Source organism: Cryptotermes secundus, unplaced genomic scaffold (genome assembly GCF_002891405.2).
Source record: "Cryptotermes secundus unplaced genomic scaffold, Csec_1.0 scaffold775, whole genome shotgun sequence".
NCBI classification, from domain to species: domain Eukaryota; kingdom Metazoa; phylum Arthropoda; class Insecta; order Blattodea; family Kalotermitidae; genus Cryptotermes; species Cryptotermes secundus.
The window spans coordinates 521980-536507 of record NW_019721773.1 but is presented as its reverse complement, the minus strand read 5'-3'; the positions used below and the strand labels follow the sequence as shown (position 1 = coordinate 536507).

Genomic DNA, 14528 nt, shown 5'->3' with positions numbered 1-14528 from the left:
TTGCGTAGTTGCCAGGGTACGGGGCTCGGCTATCTTCGGCTCCGCTCGGCTCTCTTCGGCTCCGCTCGTGACGTCACCGCGCGTTGCGCATTGCGGGGTTATTACTCGCCTATTACCGCGAGCGTTACGTTACCGCTGAGGGGTCGGAGGGGAGCGCTGACTCACCCACCGCGTCACTGCTGGTGTGGGGGGGGGCTTTGCGCAACATGTCACAATATGTTCACAAAAGCCTGCCACTGGAATTATTCTTAAGCCAGATGAATTCTATCTACACCTTCACACTCTGCTTCTCTACAGCATTTTAATAACACCCTCTCAGTTGTGTTTGTAATTACTGTAAAAGTGAAATGAGCAATGCGTGCTTCTTTAAAGTGTCTCATAATTTAATGATAATGACACTTTCATATAATGTATCATGGTTTCCACCAATGAGGTTCTGGTAACAGTCTTGAAGGTACAAACTTACTTACAGTGTGGAGGAAACACTATTATCTATAAGATGATATCTTCACTACACTTGGTACATAGAGAAACCACCAACATATCAATCCAATTTTTTGTCTAGTTACTTTACCTTCTCTTTGTTAATCAAGTGATACAGCTTATGTTTAGTCTTGCTTTAGTTACTGACCCTTAACGATTGTCCAGATTACAGCACTGCATGATGAGCTGATTAATGAATTGGAAATGATGTGGAAAGAAACAGGCATGGCCTAATTCACAGTACTATACTGGCATTTACCTAGAAGGAATGAGGAAAACCATGGAAACCTCAGTCAAGACAGCTGGTCCAGATCAAATATTTGAACCCGAAACATTCCAAATTTGAAACAGGAGCATTTACCACTTGACAGCAATGTTCAGTTGAATTACTATGCATATGAAGCAGGCTCTATCAGATATGCCATGCTCTGAGTATGTCAGTACTTCAATGCCTATTTTCTGTACAAAATATTTGATTTAAAATTTTTTTTTCTCCTGTATGGCAATCTTTCTTGTAAACATTATGTTTTAAATAAAGTCTGGCAATTCATCTATAAGATGTAACACTGGTCTTCACAGAAGGAGAGCTCAGTGCGTAATTTTGTATTTGGGGGGAGGGGGCAGTTCCATCCATACGCAGGATATTCCAGCCTGTAACTTAGACAATTCTTCAATTGTTTTGGGGGGTAAGGGGCAAGATACATGTGGTCAGCTACAACTTGTACATACTCTGCCATCTTTCGACACACAAGGTAAAGCATGTATGTATACTCTAGTCCTAATGAGTCAACAAACTAAGAAATACTCAGGAGTCGCAGGGATAAGGTATGTTATACTCCAAGACATTGACTTACGCCTGCACAGAATCGGGCTTCCAATTGGGCTTAGGTGAGTACCCAAGAGAGGCACACAATAATCGATGCACCATCACGTCTGCGTATCTCCGGATCGGTGATGTGAAGTGTGTATAAAGAGGTACATTGAGGGCATAGTGCCAAAAACCTTCTTCTGCATTAATAAAATTAGCACAGAAGTACTTGGCTCTCTGGAATGGAAAGGAAATGAAACATGAAAATAAAACAGTCTTTCTCAAGAAGTTATACTTCCTTAAGAAATTCCACATTACGATTCCCAAAAGAAAAAACTTAAGGTGTCACACTCAATTTTAAAAATGGACATTAATGACATCAGTGGATCTTTCTCATAGCACTGAGGGTAACAGAATCTGTTTAATAAGTACCCCCATCTGAGAAACAGTTTCCCCACACTTGTGAAGGTGGGCAGGAGCCAGAAACACTTAACAAAAATCACCGATTTTCAACATTAGAAAAATCTCTGTTAACTTACAATCATGCTTCTGGCACACAGATTGTTAAGCACCAACATCCTGGCTTGGCTAATGGGATCATCACCATCATACTGATGTATCGAGGCTTGTAAGCCACCAGCAGAACTAATATCAATGAAGATTCCTCTTTCCTCCAGAGACTTTTTTAATTCTTTCATGATGTATGGAGAGGGTGCTGGATGAGAACGTAGGAAAGCTAGGTCTGGGAAATCCGCAGAGAGCTGTTTTGCAACAGTCATATTGGCCAACAACATGAATTCTTCAATGAGCCTGCAAATGAATTCAATGTCATTTATTTTTATTTAAACTGTTCAATACCTAGTGTCATTACTGAAGAATTTATAGATGCAGTGGTAATATAATTTAACACTTGGTAAAATGATAAGAAACAGTTAGAAATAGCTGTGGTCTTGTATGCTTTATGCTCATAGATATGTACTAAAATTCTGTGCATCTGTGTGCTTGTATACATGTGTGCATAAATACAGTAGAACTCTGATTTGGCATACCTGTCTATTTAATGAAATCCCATATTTACTGAATATTTTCTCTGCTCCTGGCTAAAGTACAATACAAATAATATATTACTTTCATGCATTTAGTGACTTTCAATTCATTAAATAACCCAAATTTTGTGTGTGAAATTTTCAGTAACTTGGTTCAGTGCGAGTGTAGTCACAACAACCGATATTCACATTTTTTCTCTACTGGAAATTCTTACTGTATGACCATAACCTTTGGTGAGTGACATTACATACTTAAAATGCCCCCAAGACATGCTGCTTGTAGCATATCAAGAGATGCTCTAATTTTCAACTAAGGTTTTTTCAGGGATAATTTCACTTGTTATTAATTTAAAAATAAATATATTATTGTATCATTTATTATTAATGTAGAAAAGTTCATTAACTACTTACGTAAGGAAATTATTTTATGACAATTATATGCAGTCTTAAAAGAAGATGAACAGTTTCCTCATGTGACTTCTCACAACTCCCATTCAGTGATAACCTTAAGTTAATATAAGGAAAACTATTCTCCCAGAAATTCATTTAATAAAGACTTCACTTAATTAGCTTTTACAATTAAATTAGACTTGGTCATGTTCTGTATCATGTGAAAATCAAAGAACCCTTATCATTGATTTCTCTGTTTCAGCAACCGTGTTTCTTTTCAAACTTTTACAGCATTAATGTCAAGGTCATTTTCATGTGCATAGCAGTATAATCATTATACCTCTACCATGATGTTTCCACATTGCTTTAACAAACTTTGCTATTGCACATACTGGCTGCAAGTGCTTGGGCTAAACTTCGTATCATCTGGTGTTCTCTATAAGGCTTATTGTGGGAAAGAGGAAACAGACAAGTTACATTTTTATATATACTAATGACAGAAATTTCATGATATAATTCCAGAAGACTGGGGTATGGTGGTATAAACATGGCACCTGGTAGTACGGTAAATGGAGGCCACCTACAGACTTAGAGGTGTCAGAGTTTTAGTCCTGGTAGGGTCAAGAGTTTGTATACTTCTCCATGTCATCCAGGCTGGCTCTGGGGCCCTCCAAGCCTCTTATACAATGGGGGTTCTTTCCTTGTGGGTAAAGTGGCCAGGGTGTGAAACTGATCACTCACTTCCAATTAGTTCCAAGGTCAAGAAAATGTGGATCTACACATACACTCCTCGATACATCTTCACAGTGTAATGCTTAATTAGTTAAGCACAGAGACAACTTTACCTTTTACCTTTCACCTGCAGACTTAAGTAACAAAGGTATAGAGATATACATAACCATTGCCTCTACTTCCAGAAGACTTAAATCATGGAAGTAAAACCCCGCACTTAATTCCAAAAGATCTAAGTTATGGAGGTGTAACCACTGCATCTATTTCCAGAAGACTTAAGTCACGAAAATATATCCACTGTACCTACTTGCAGAAGGCTGTCATGGAGGTATAACCCTTGTATATAGCTCAAAAAGACTTAATTCATGGAGTCAGAACTATTTAATCTACAGGGATGGACAAAAATATGGAAAAACCTCGTGAACTGCATGCCTGAATTGAAGTGTTTATTTTAGCAACGTAGATCATGCTGTCGTATCTGCCCAACACCACTACCTGTACAACCTCCGCAATATGTTGCAAGCTTCATTTGTTGTCGAGACAGTGTTCTGTGCATTTTTTTGTGCATCACGTCAGAGCTAACAGAATTTGAACGCAGGCAAATTGTTGAGGCCCATATGGTGGGTGCTTCCGTAACCAAGGTAGCCGAGGTTTTTGGTGTTTTGCGAGGCAGAGTATCCAAGATTATGACCACATACAGGAGGACCGAAAAAACCGCATCCGATAAACACCAGCGTAGACGGAAATGTGTGGTGAGTGATTGAGACAGACGAACATCGCGTAGGATTGTGACGAAAAATAAGAAGACTACAGCTGCAAAAGTGACTGCTGAACTGAATGTCACACTCACAAACCCTGTCAGCACCAAAACAGTACGAAGGGAACTCCACAAGCAGGGTATTTCTGGATGAGCTGCAATTCCAAAACCACTCATCAGTGATCAAAATGCCACTAAGAGGACAGTGTGGTGCCAAAATCATAAAACCTGGACCATGTAGCAATGGAAGACGGTCATTTGGTCGGATGAGTCCACCTTCACACTGTTTCCAACTTCTCGCCGAGTTTATGTCTGGAGAACGCCATCCCAAGGTTACGATCCAGATTGTTTGCTGCCAAGAGTGAAACATGGTGGGGGTTTGATCATGGCATGGGCAGCCATATCGTGGTATTCTGTCGGAACCATCATTACCCTGCAAGGTCACGTCACTGCCAACGACTACGTAACCATTTAGGGCGACCAGGTCCATCCCATGGTACAAACTTTGTTCCCTAATGGTGATGCCATTTACCAAGCCAACAATGCCTGTGTTTACATAGCTCACATCGTCCAGGACTGGTTTTCTGACAACGAAGACGAAGTGTCACGTCTGCCATGGCCCCCACAATTGCCAGATATCAATATTACTGAGCCTTTGTGGTCTGTTTTGGAGAGCAATCTGCATGCGTGCTATCCACCTCCATCATCGATAACAGAACTTACCATGTTTTTCAGGAAGAATGGTACAGGACCTCTATTTCCATTCCAAGGAGACTGCAAGCAGTTCTGAAAGCCAGAGGTTGTCCTACACCGTGTTAGTCATGGTAATGTGTTTTTTTTGGGTGTTTCCATATTTTTGTCCATTCCCTGTATTATGGAGAAAAAATATCCCTAACTGGATGTAGTTTCGAGTCTTTAATAATAACTGCAGGAAGAGACAATCAGTCAGTACAATCACCTGTGACTCTCTGTGTTAACATATAATGAACACTCCAAAGGAAGACCACTTCCATTCACCAGGGAGAAACAGAGTTTTGGCTGATCAATCTTCAGAGCACCATCTCCAAACCGCTTGGCTCTCATGATGACAGCAAGGCGATTCAAAGTATTCACCACACAACTCAGGTCCTTAGGTGCATATTTTCCATAGATTTGTGGCAGTTCATCTTTATTCCACTGTTTGTCTGGGTTTTCCAGCATAACCTGCAATAATAACAATGAAGTCTTAATGGTATTCAGGGTATGCTTTAGGGTAATTTTGCCACTCCACTTCATTTCAATATTTGAGTGTGTAACTTGATCTGGACCCAGGGTAACTGTGACAAGAAGACATAGTTGGCGCAGTTAGCACTGAAGTTGGAGAAACTCCACTCTTAAAATCTGTTACCAGGAAACATCTGGTGATGACAAAGAAGACTTTGTGTGTGCTGTAGTTCAATGAGATTGTTATAGTTACTGTGTTAAAATCCACTGCCAAGAAACAACCTGTGAAGACTAAGAAGACTGTATGTGTGCTGTAGTTACAGCGATATTTGGAATGTGTAATTCTGTGAAACTGTTATAGTTACAATCCATAAGTGGTCAATAAATCCAATATCAAATCCAAAACCCAGTTGAGAGTAACTCTAACATGTGACACTATAATAACCACTGTGTTTAACACTTTGATTGCCAAGTCAAGCCCTGACATACAACTAACTACTCGAATTGCCAAGGCTGCTTGGGGGTAAAAGTAGCTGCACAAAAATAAATCCACAATACTTCTTCAGGGTACCTAAAAATGACCACAGGTACAGAAATTGTGAAAGCCTCTTCTTTCCTGAGAACATTGCTATATACAAGCAATGTCACCTATTGGCAGAAATGCCGTATAAAGTGATTAAAATTAAGTTCATTTCTTTGTCTATGACAGTTTAAATGTGCATATGCAATACTGAAAATAACTGAAAGGGGGGGGAAGAAATGATATACATAAATCCCTTATTTTTTACAATATTTTAATGTCATTTGAGAATAATTTAATGGGGAAAAACATTGGTGAAATATGAATAACAAAGATCACATAGTGAAAATAAATTTGTTAGTGTGTGGATGAGGAAATTTTTCTGAATGACCACATAAGCTTCACATCAATCAAAATTTACCTGTGCATGCTGATAGGAAAGTTGAGCACATGACCTGATGACAGAACGTGTGATGTAGTGCTTCAGAATTTCTGCTTGCGGTGTTATCTCCCAGAAGACTGAAAAAGCTAGCTTATCATCACCAGGTAACAGAGAGCATATAGAACACAATTCTGTAGGCAGCATATGGAACACCTGAAAGAATAGGTTTCTAATTACCAATTTATCCCTCTCAGTTTATTTGATGACATTTCCAATAGCTCAGATGGTGGGTAATTAGTAAATAATGAACTACAAATTAAATGAATGTATGCCAAATGTATTCAAAAATATTTCTGGAATAAATGTTTTCCTGTTTACTTTATGTAGTTTGTGGTTATTTCAAGCCATTATCTCATACAGTGAGTTCAACTATTCTGCCATTATTATTGGAAACATCTATGAAGGTCCTGTGTTTTGATCTTTACATGTGCAGTCTTGCGATTCTTTTCTTTAATCACACTGATATCAAATGCCTTCCTCCACAAATACAAAGTTGAATTCAGGAAACAGGAAAGTCACGCATGGCTGGAGAATGTGGAGAGTATGAAATACATCTTCTGGTTTGTGACCAGAAATTCCTGTACAGAAAAATCAAAGTGACATAGGCAGCAATGACATGGCAAATACATCAATCCTCAAATATGTCGGTAAATGTTTTCTTACGGATGCCACTGTGTAGAAATGTTTATCATTCACAGTTTGGGCACATGACACAAATTCCCAAAGAACAATTCCATTAATATCAAAAATATAGCCATAAACACTGAGTCTTCAACAAAAATTGTTAAATTTTCAGAAATTTATAAAACACTCAAATGACTTGATTTCTGCTCATTGTTCACTGTCTAAGAAAAATGTCCATGTTACCAGATTCCCTAGCAGTTTTAACAATGCAGACTTTTTAGGTTCCCATGGCAGGGACTATGAACAATACTGTCTTCTGGGATATGATGTCATGCAGGGTGGCAGATGTTTACCAACATCATGGAGGGACATGGGAAGAATGAGGACTGGGGTCATGAGCAACTGAGAAGTGTATGAAAAATGCCAAATGAATGTGACATCTTTAAAAGAGCTTGCTTTATAAGACTTCCTGTGATGTGGCTCTAGAAACTGACTGTTAGGTGAAGTGTACACAGCCTCCTCAGAGTACAGATGCTGCCCCTGTTTAGAAATCAATCCCTTTCTCTCCTACTATGTCCTTTGTATCCTTCTTCCCCCTTTCCCTGCAATCAACACCTGTCAGTGTTTTGCCTGTCCTCCCATTCACTCTGCCCTTGAAATAGGCCCCTTAAGGCCCACCATTTCCTTGCTCTGTTTCTCCTTACTTCACTCAGCGAACCAAAGGTTCACTCAGAGCGACCACTTCTTCCAGTCTCTCTCTTCCTGAAGTGACCTTTCTCAATATGCAACCTGAGGCCGTGTCATGACACAAAGATGAGAGGCCATATTCATCAATAAAGACGAAATTCAAGAAAGGGTTTGCCTTCCTTTACAGTACCCACAGTACCACTTCTTAATTTCATTTATGAAGCTGCTCTCACTAATACCGAATAAATTTCTATGCTATGAAAAGGTGGGGCAGAACAGGTAAAACAGAAAATATAAAAACATGTGACACAGTACAGTGGTAGTTTATAGGTACAAAAGCGGCCTCCGTAGTCTAGGGGTAACGTTCTCACCTCATCACTCAAGGTACGAGAGTAGATTTTCGCCATGTAAAAGATCCTCATGTCTCTAGGAGACCTCTGAGCAAAATTAGGCAAAGTTTCCCACCCAAGTGGTTTCCGGTAGTATCGGGGACCACTGCCAGAGAGGGCCGACCTCGCTGGCAGAACAGGGCTGATAGTGAGCACCAGTACTGGAAGGGCATGGCAACTGGTAGAATAATTTAAGGGGGACGCACAATAGATCATCAACTGTTCACAGTGCATGGGGAAACCCACCCCCTCCATAATAATAATAATAATAATATAGGTACCAACACTTACAGACTGAACCAAATAAGTACTCGTTGCTTTCTTGGCCACTGCTTGGTCTAGAGGGGTGCCCTCTTTCAGGAAGTATGAAACATCTGAGATGTGAACTCCAACCAAAAAGTTGCCATTGCCAAGTTCCTTGCATGAAACAGCATCATCCAGGTCACGTGCTGTCTGAGGATCAATTGTGAAAATGCACTCATTCCTAAAAACACACAAACACTCACAGTAAGTTGTTTACCTCATAAAGCTGAGAAGCTGATAGTCATTCAGTTAGTCAAGAAATTTTCTGCCTTTTACAGAATCTGAATGTTTGTTACTGGGTGTCTAAGAGCCCACCACTGGCTCTTATCTTCCAGATGAATCCACTCCCATAGCACTGCATTAAAACAATAAAACAGATCTGATTTTAACACAGTCTGATATCAATGAAGATTTTCCTCTGTTCTTTTTCCCTTCATTGTGATTGTGTTCTGAAGGCCACGGTTAATTGCTGAATATGAAAGTTACAAAATATACACACACCATTTACTTTGTTTAATTATCTCAAAAAATTTTTAAGACTTACAGAGAAAATGCATTGAACATAAAAATGTGTTTTATTTTACTCTATAATGTTTATAATAAATACTGTTCTGTCCAACAAATATTTTTAGAGATGTGTGGAGAAATTGATGTAGGACGTCATGCAAGTTAATCACTAAACATGTTCAAATTTAAGTGAAAATTGAAATGGCTTGCAGATTTTTCATAGAATTCCTCAATATCAAATATAATGAAAATCTGTTCTGTGCTCATAAAGCTGTAAATGACAGCATCAAAAGACCCTAAGACAAGCTGACTTCTAACCCTGCTATAAGGAGTGGAAAATTCACTAGGCCAAGCATCGTGCATCAGAAGGGTGTTATTTTGAAGGGGTGACTGATGATTTAGACAAGTGAATAAATGATTACACACAAAAATAATTTCATTACTTTGTTAACACATATCATGCACCATTTTGGACCAAGAAAGGAAAAATAAATTCTCGAAGAACTATGAACTCCATAAATAACAGAATTTACAAAATAAATACGAGATGGAAACACTGGAGAACGGGATCTGGCAGGATTCCGAAACAGATCTTTAAACATCGATCAAAAAGTATGACAAATTTGGGAAGACCTACGAAATAATGTAATGATTCTGTTTTGTGATATTCATACCAGCTCTCAATGTGCCTAATATTTCAAGTGGGACGATGATGATCATAGTGATAAGTATATAACAATTTAATAACTAGAGATACACTCAACTCTCGATTATACGGGATAATGGTGGGGATGGAAATCATGATTAATCAAAAACCCAGTTAAGACAAATTTTATTAAAAGTAGTACTGTAATACTGTACCTTCACAATACTATAGGCCTACCTGTATTTAAATTTATTCAACCTCATTTTTATGTCATCTCATGGCCTATTTAATACTTTTTTTTTACATTACACTGAAGTATGAATTAGTTATTTCAATCACAGTGTTCAACAACATCCAACACTTTTATGAATATTCACACTTAACACTTAACACTGCTTAACAAAGCCCGGCTCACACGAGTTACTGCTGAATACTTACCACAACATGCTTCCCTTTACACCCTGACATTTTTCTAACACACATGAAGATCAATACAAAGAGACTAATTGGGGTGGTATATCTGTCCTTGAAACTTTCCACAAATCCTTGCATTCTTTCACCCCTACCCTAGAACACTGTTAGTATAACGGGACCAAAAAATGCTGAGCTCGGTTCACACTAGTGTGAAAATAGTGTTACAACTCACCATGTGAAACAAAAGTGAATGAATATTAAACAACATATAAGCCTCAAAAAAGCCCCGCAAACCAGTTAATCCACCCCCGGATAATCGAGAGCTGAGTGTATATACTCACCTGAGATCAGATCTTGATTTTATTTCTTCCACCGGTATTTGAAATGGTGAATGACGGAAATACTGATACAGCCTGACATCATATGGTGAAAAATCAATATCATTTTCCAGCAGTATAGCCATAGTTTCTGAATTCAGATCACCACACACTCCAATTTCCTTTATAATGTCACTGTGCAAAAGAAAATAAATTCTTACTGTACATACATGTAGATATTACAGATTAATTTAATTACGTACCAAAATTATGGAGGAAGGTATCTGAATATTTGTGAATGGTTAACACTGGAGTACTTTCTTTTTTGTTACTAGGCTCTGTCAACACAATTATTTGTATAGATGCACCACAGACTCTGAAATTGCTACATGTTTAGGCCATCATCAGTAATTAACACAATTTACATTCATCATATGTCATTTTCCATGTTACAATACAGGAAAGTACGTGATTAGTTCTCACCAGAATGTCCTGTACTGTCACCAGTTATTTAAAAACACTTTCAGTGTCAAGACTATAGTCTCAGGAGGAAGCTTCTTACATTTAACTTCATGTATTTCACGATTTAAAATAATCAACATGATAATACAGTGTGACGCATTTGCGCTATGCATGACGCCCCCTCCCTCATCAGCCGTGATGTAACACCTTCGGAGCGTTGCGGTTGCTATGGTAATAGGCCAGTCAACACCCCGCCCCCTCCCGCGGTGACGTAACACGGGATGCCGCCGTTGCTACTCAGCAGTAAACAACTCCCGACAGCATTGCTAGGCTATCGGCAAACACGGCGTCAGACAACAGTGGTGCCTATTACGTAACTGTTTTCTGTGTTGTCCATAATGGGGCTAAATAAGGAGCAGCGAAGACTATTCAAGAGTTAGTTACGAGTTAGCCAGGGAGTCAGTTAACCAGTCAATAGCTGTCTAACTTTCGTCGGAGTATTTGTGATACTGCCAATGGCAGTAATTGCCAGATTGTAAATTGTGTGACTGTAAGAGTGAGCGGAATAAATTTGCTATATCAAATAAGGCCCCCTCGTTGGTGTCTCCACCTTATCGTGGTGAGGGGGTTTGAGTATGCCAAGGACCCTGAGAGCTATACCAGCGGTAGCGTAGCTACTGGCAGGGCCTACCTTGCTGGACAGGTCAAAGGGTAGGCATCAGACGAAGAGAGACACCAAAAACTGATGCCGGAAGCAGCGTCATCAGCAGCGACTTGAAGCACAGAGCAAATGATGCTCGAGATGGTTCAAGTTCGTATAGCAACAGGCGTGACCAGAGTGGTTTGAACGGCTGCTGTACTGCGATGTGGAAAGCAAATGGAAAAACTACCACATTATCACTTTTCCTGGATAGTCTCTTTCCAAAAACAGAAGATCGCATTAAGTGGAGGAACTATTTTGGAAGAGACTGTGGACCTGTCGTCTGACAGATTACTGATGAATGAATGAATGAATCAAATAAGGCATGAAGTTATCTGTCGCGTTATACACCCAACATGTGATAATTTGATGTCAGAATTGGTTTACGAACTTACACACGTGAAAACCACGCAAAAAAGACAAAAATGGAGTCAAAGCAGATGATGGAAATGCTGCTCAAGGAAATCAGAGCTGGCCAAGAACAAATGATGACGAACTGAACGCCGAGGACAAAGAGGAAATGCTGAAAAAGATGAGGGCCTGGGGAGAAAAGTTGGATGCAGAAACAATAGCTATCCAAGCAAGGATGGAAGCCATGCCAGATAAAATGTGAACCAGCCACACAGAGATGGTGTCCGCATTTAAACACGAGATAGAAGAAGATGGGATGATGTCCTGCCAAGAAATGGAGGCATGTCTAGAAGAGGAGCCGGCCTCAGTGGACATGAAACCTGAGGTGGCAGAACAAGAGGTACCCGTAGAAGACGCCGAAGTAATGCCGGTCAGAGAACTGAAGAAGAAAAGGCGTAGGGACCAAAAGAAGCGGAATATGAAAAATTCGACACGGGAAAACTGTGGACCCCGGATGAAGTTGGCTGCCCCCTGTAGGAAGGTGTCCCACCGTGCAACAGTGGCATGGCGTCGGACGAACATCTCAATAAATCTTGGACCGGAGGAGATTATGAATCCCGGATGAAGCTGCTGCCACCTGCAGGAAGACATCCTGTCGTGCGACAGTGGCACGACGGAGAAATGCCTTCAAGAAGGAAACTCCCCAGAGAACCTTCAGATGCCGGAGGAAGAAGAAGCAGAGCACAGAAGAGAAGCCGGTAAAATAGAAGCACCGGCCTACCCAGAGAGAGTGAATGTGCCATGGGAGAAAGTGAAGGAGTGAATGGGATACAACTGGATCTTCTGGCAAGTTAAAAGGGAACCGCTCGAAACGAGCTTTGTCTTAAGAGGGGAGCGGATGTAATGGATGAAGAATAGTCACTGCAAGAAGAGTAGCCGAAACAACAGGAGACACTGCAAGCACAGCAACGGGAACGAAAAGGAACAGGGATGTACGGTTAGGCTGTTTGGGACGAACAACCTTTAGAAGGGAGAAGTGTAACGCATTTGCGCTATGCATGACACCCCCTCCCCCGTCAGCCGTGACGCAACACCTTCGGAGTGTTGCGGTTGCTACGGTAATAGGCCAGTCAACACCCCGCCCCCTCCCACAGTGACATAACACGGGATGCTGCCGTTGCTACTCAGCAGTAAACAACTCCCGACAGCATTGCTAGGCTATCGGCAAACACAGCGTCAGACAACAGTGGTGGCTATTACGTAACTGTTTTCTGTGTTGTCCATAATGGGGCTAAATAAGGAGGAGCGAACACTATTCAAGAGTTAGTTAAGAGTTAGCCAGGGAGTCAGTTAACCAGTCAATAGCTGTCTATCTTATGTCGGGGTATTTGTGATACTGCCAATGGCAGTAATTGTCAGATTGTAAATTGTGTGATTGTAAGAGCGAGTGGAATAAATTCACTATATTAATAAGGCATGAAGTTATTTGTCGTGTTATACACCCAACACGTGACAATAGCATTGTGTTTTCCTCTAACTAGCTTTCTCTGGATAACCATATTTCTCAGTATTTGGGGTGGATACATAAAGTAAGATGGGCATGCAGTAGCATAGTTCGTTCAGGCACTATGCTACAAGCCAGAAGGTCATGGGTTCGATTCCCGATGTCATTGGATTTTTCAATTGACCTAATCCTACCAGCTGCACTAGGGCCCTGGGGTCCACTCAGCCTCTAACAGAAATGAGTACCAGGAATCTTCCTGAGGGTAAAGGGCGGCCAGCACGTAACGCTGACAATCTTACCGTCAACTGTTCAGAGAAAATGTGGGAGCCTTGACATCTCACAACCGTGTGGGCCTTCACTGCCTGTTACAGGGACAGCTTTACCTATTTACATAACGTAAGAATGGATCTTAGAGACATAGGATGGGATGGTATTGATTGGATTGAGCTGGCTCAGGATATGGACCAGTGGAGGGCTCTTGTGAACATGGTAACGAACCGTCGGGTTCCATAAAATGCTAGGAAATCTTGAGGAGCTGCAGAATTGGTGGCTCCTCCATAAGGGCTCAGCTCCATGAGTGAGTGAAGAGTGAAAATGTATTGTGACGTGGATGGTGTAGCGGGAGGTGGGGGTCATGTGAACTCTGTGATCTCATGAGTGATGTCACATACCACCACTCCGTCCATCAGTGTGCAACGCTCGGTATGCCCCTTTCCCGTGGTGACGTAACATGGGACGCCGCAGTTGCTACGTAGCCATAAACAACTAGTGGCAGTGCTGCCCAGCAACGCCTTTGTAAACATGGCGGTGAGTCCGTGCAACGACTGTTCCTAGGCAGTCGGTAAACACGATGTTATGCAACAGTGGTGCCTATTACGTAACTGTTTTCTGTGTTGTCCGTAACGGGGCTAAATAAGGAGCAGCGAACACTATTCACAGTCAGTTACGAATTAGCCAGGGAGCCAGTGAGTCAGCGTGTGAGCAGGAGTGACACAGTGCAGATGGAACAGTACCTGACCAGAAAGAAGAATACCGGAACGTGTGATCAGAAGTGATAGCGTGAGAAGCAGATGCTTGACTCTCAAGAGAAATAACTGGGAGTGTGTTATACAGTGACACTTGTATAGCTCCTGTATTGTACTGTGAAAACGTGTAGAATACTGAGGACAGTGTGTAGAGATTTGTGTGTAGGGTTTGTAAAGTGTGTAAACCCGTAATAGTGTTATAATTAATTGTAGCCAAG

The 14528-nt window shown here is 40.9% G+C and overlaps 1 protein-coding gene across 1 annotated transcript in view; it reads right to left on the bottom strand.

Annotated features, from left to right (window-relative positions):
* LOC111875781 (DIS3-like exonuclease 2) overlaps positions 1-14528 on the bottom strand; it is a 33172-nt gene that overhangs the window by 2072 nt on the left and 16572 nt on the right. The window contains exons 9-14 of the mRNA XM_033750205.1: positions 10293-10463; positions 8373-8565; positions 6361-6534; positions 5175-5419; positions 1831-2101; positions 1338-1528 (exon numbers count right to left, since the gene is read on the bottom strand). Coding sequence (XP_033606096.1) covers positions 1338-1528; positions 1831-2101; positions 5175-5419; positions 6361-6534; positions 8373-8565; positions 10293-10463 — 1245 coding nt within the window. The remainder of the gene's footprint in view (positions 1-1337; positions 1529-1830; positions 2102-5174; positions 5420-6360; positions 6535-8372; positions 8566-10292; positions 10464-14528) is intronic.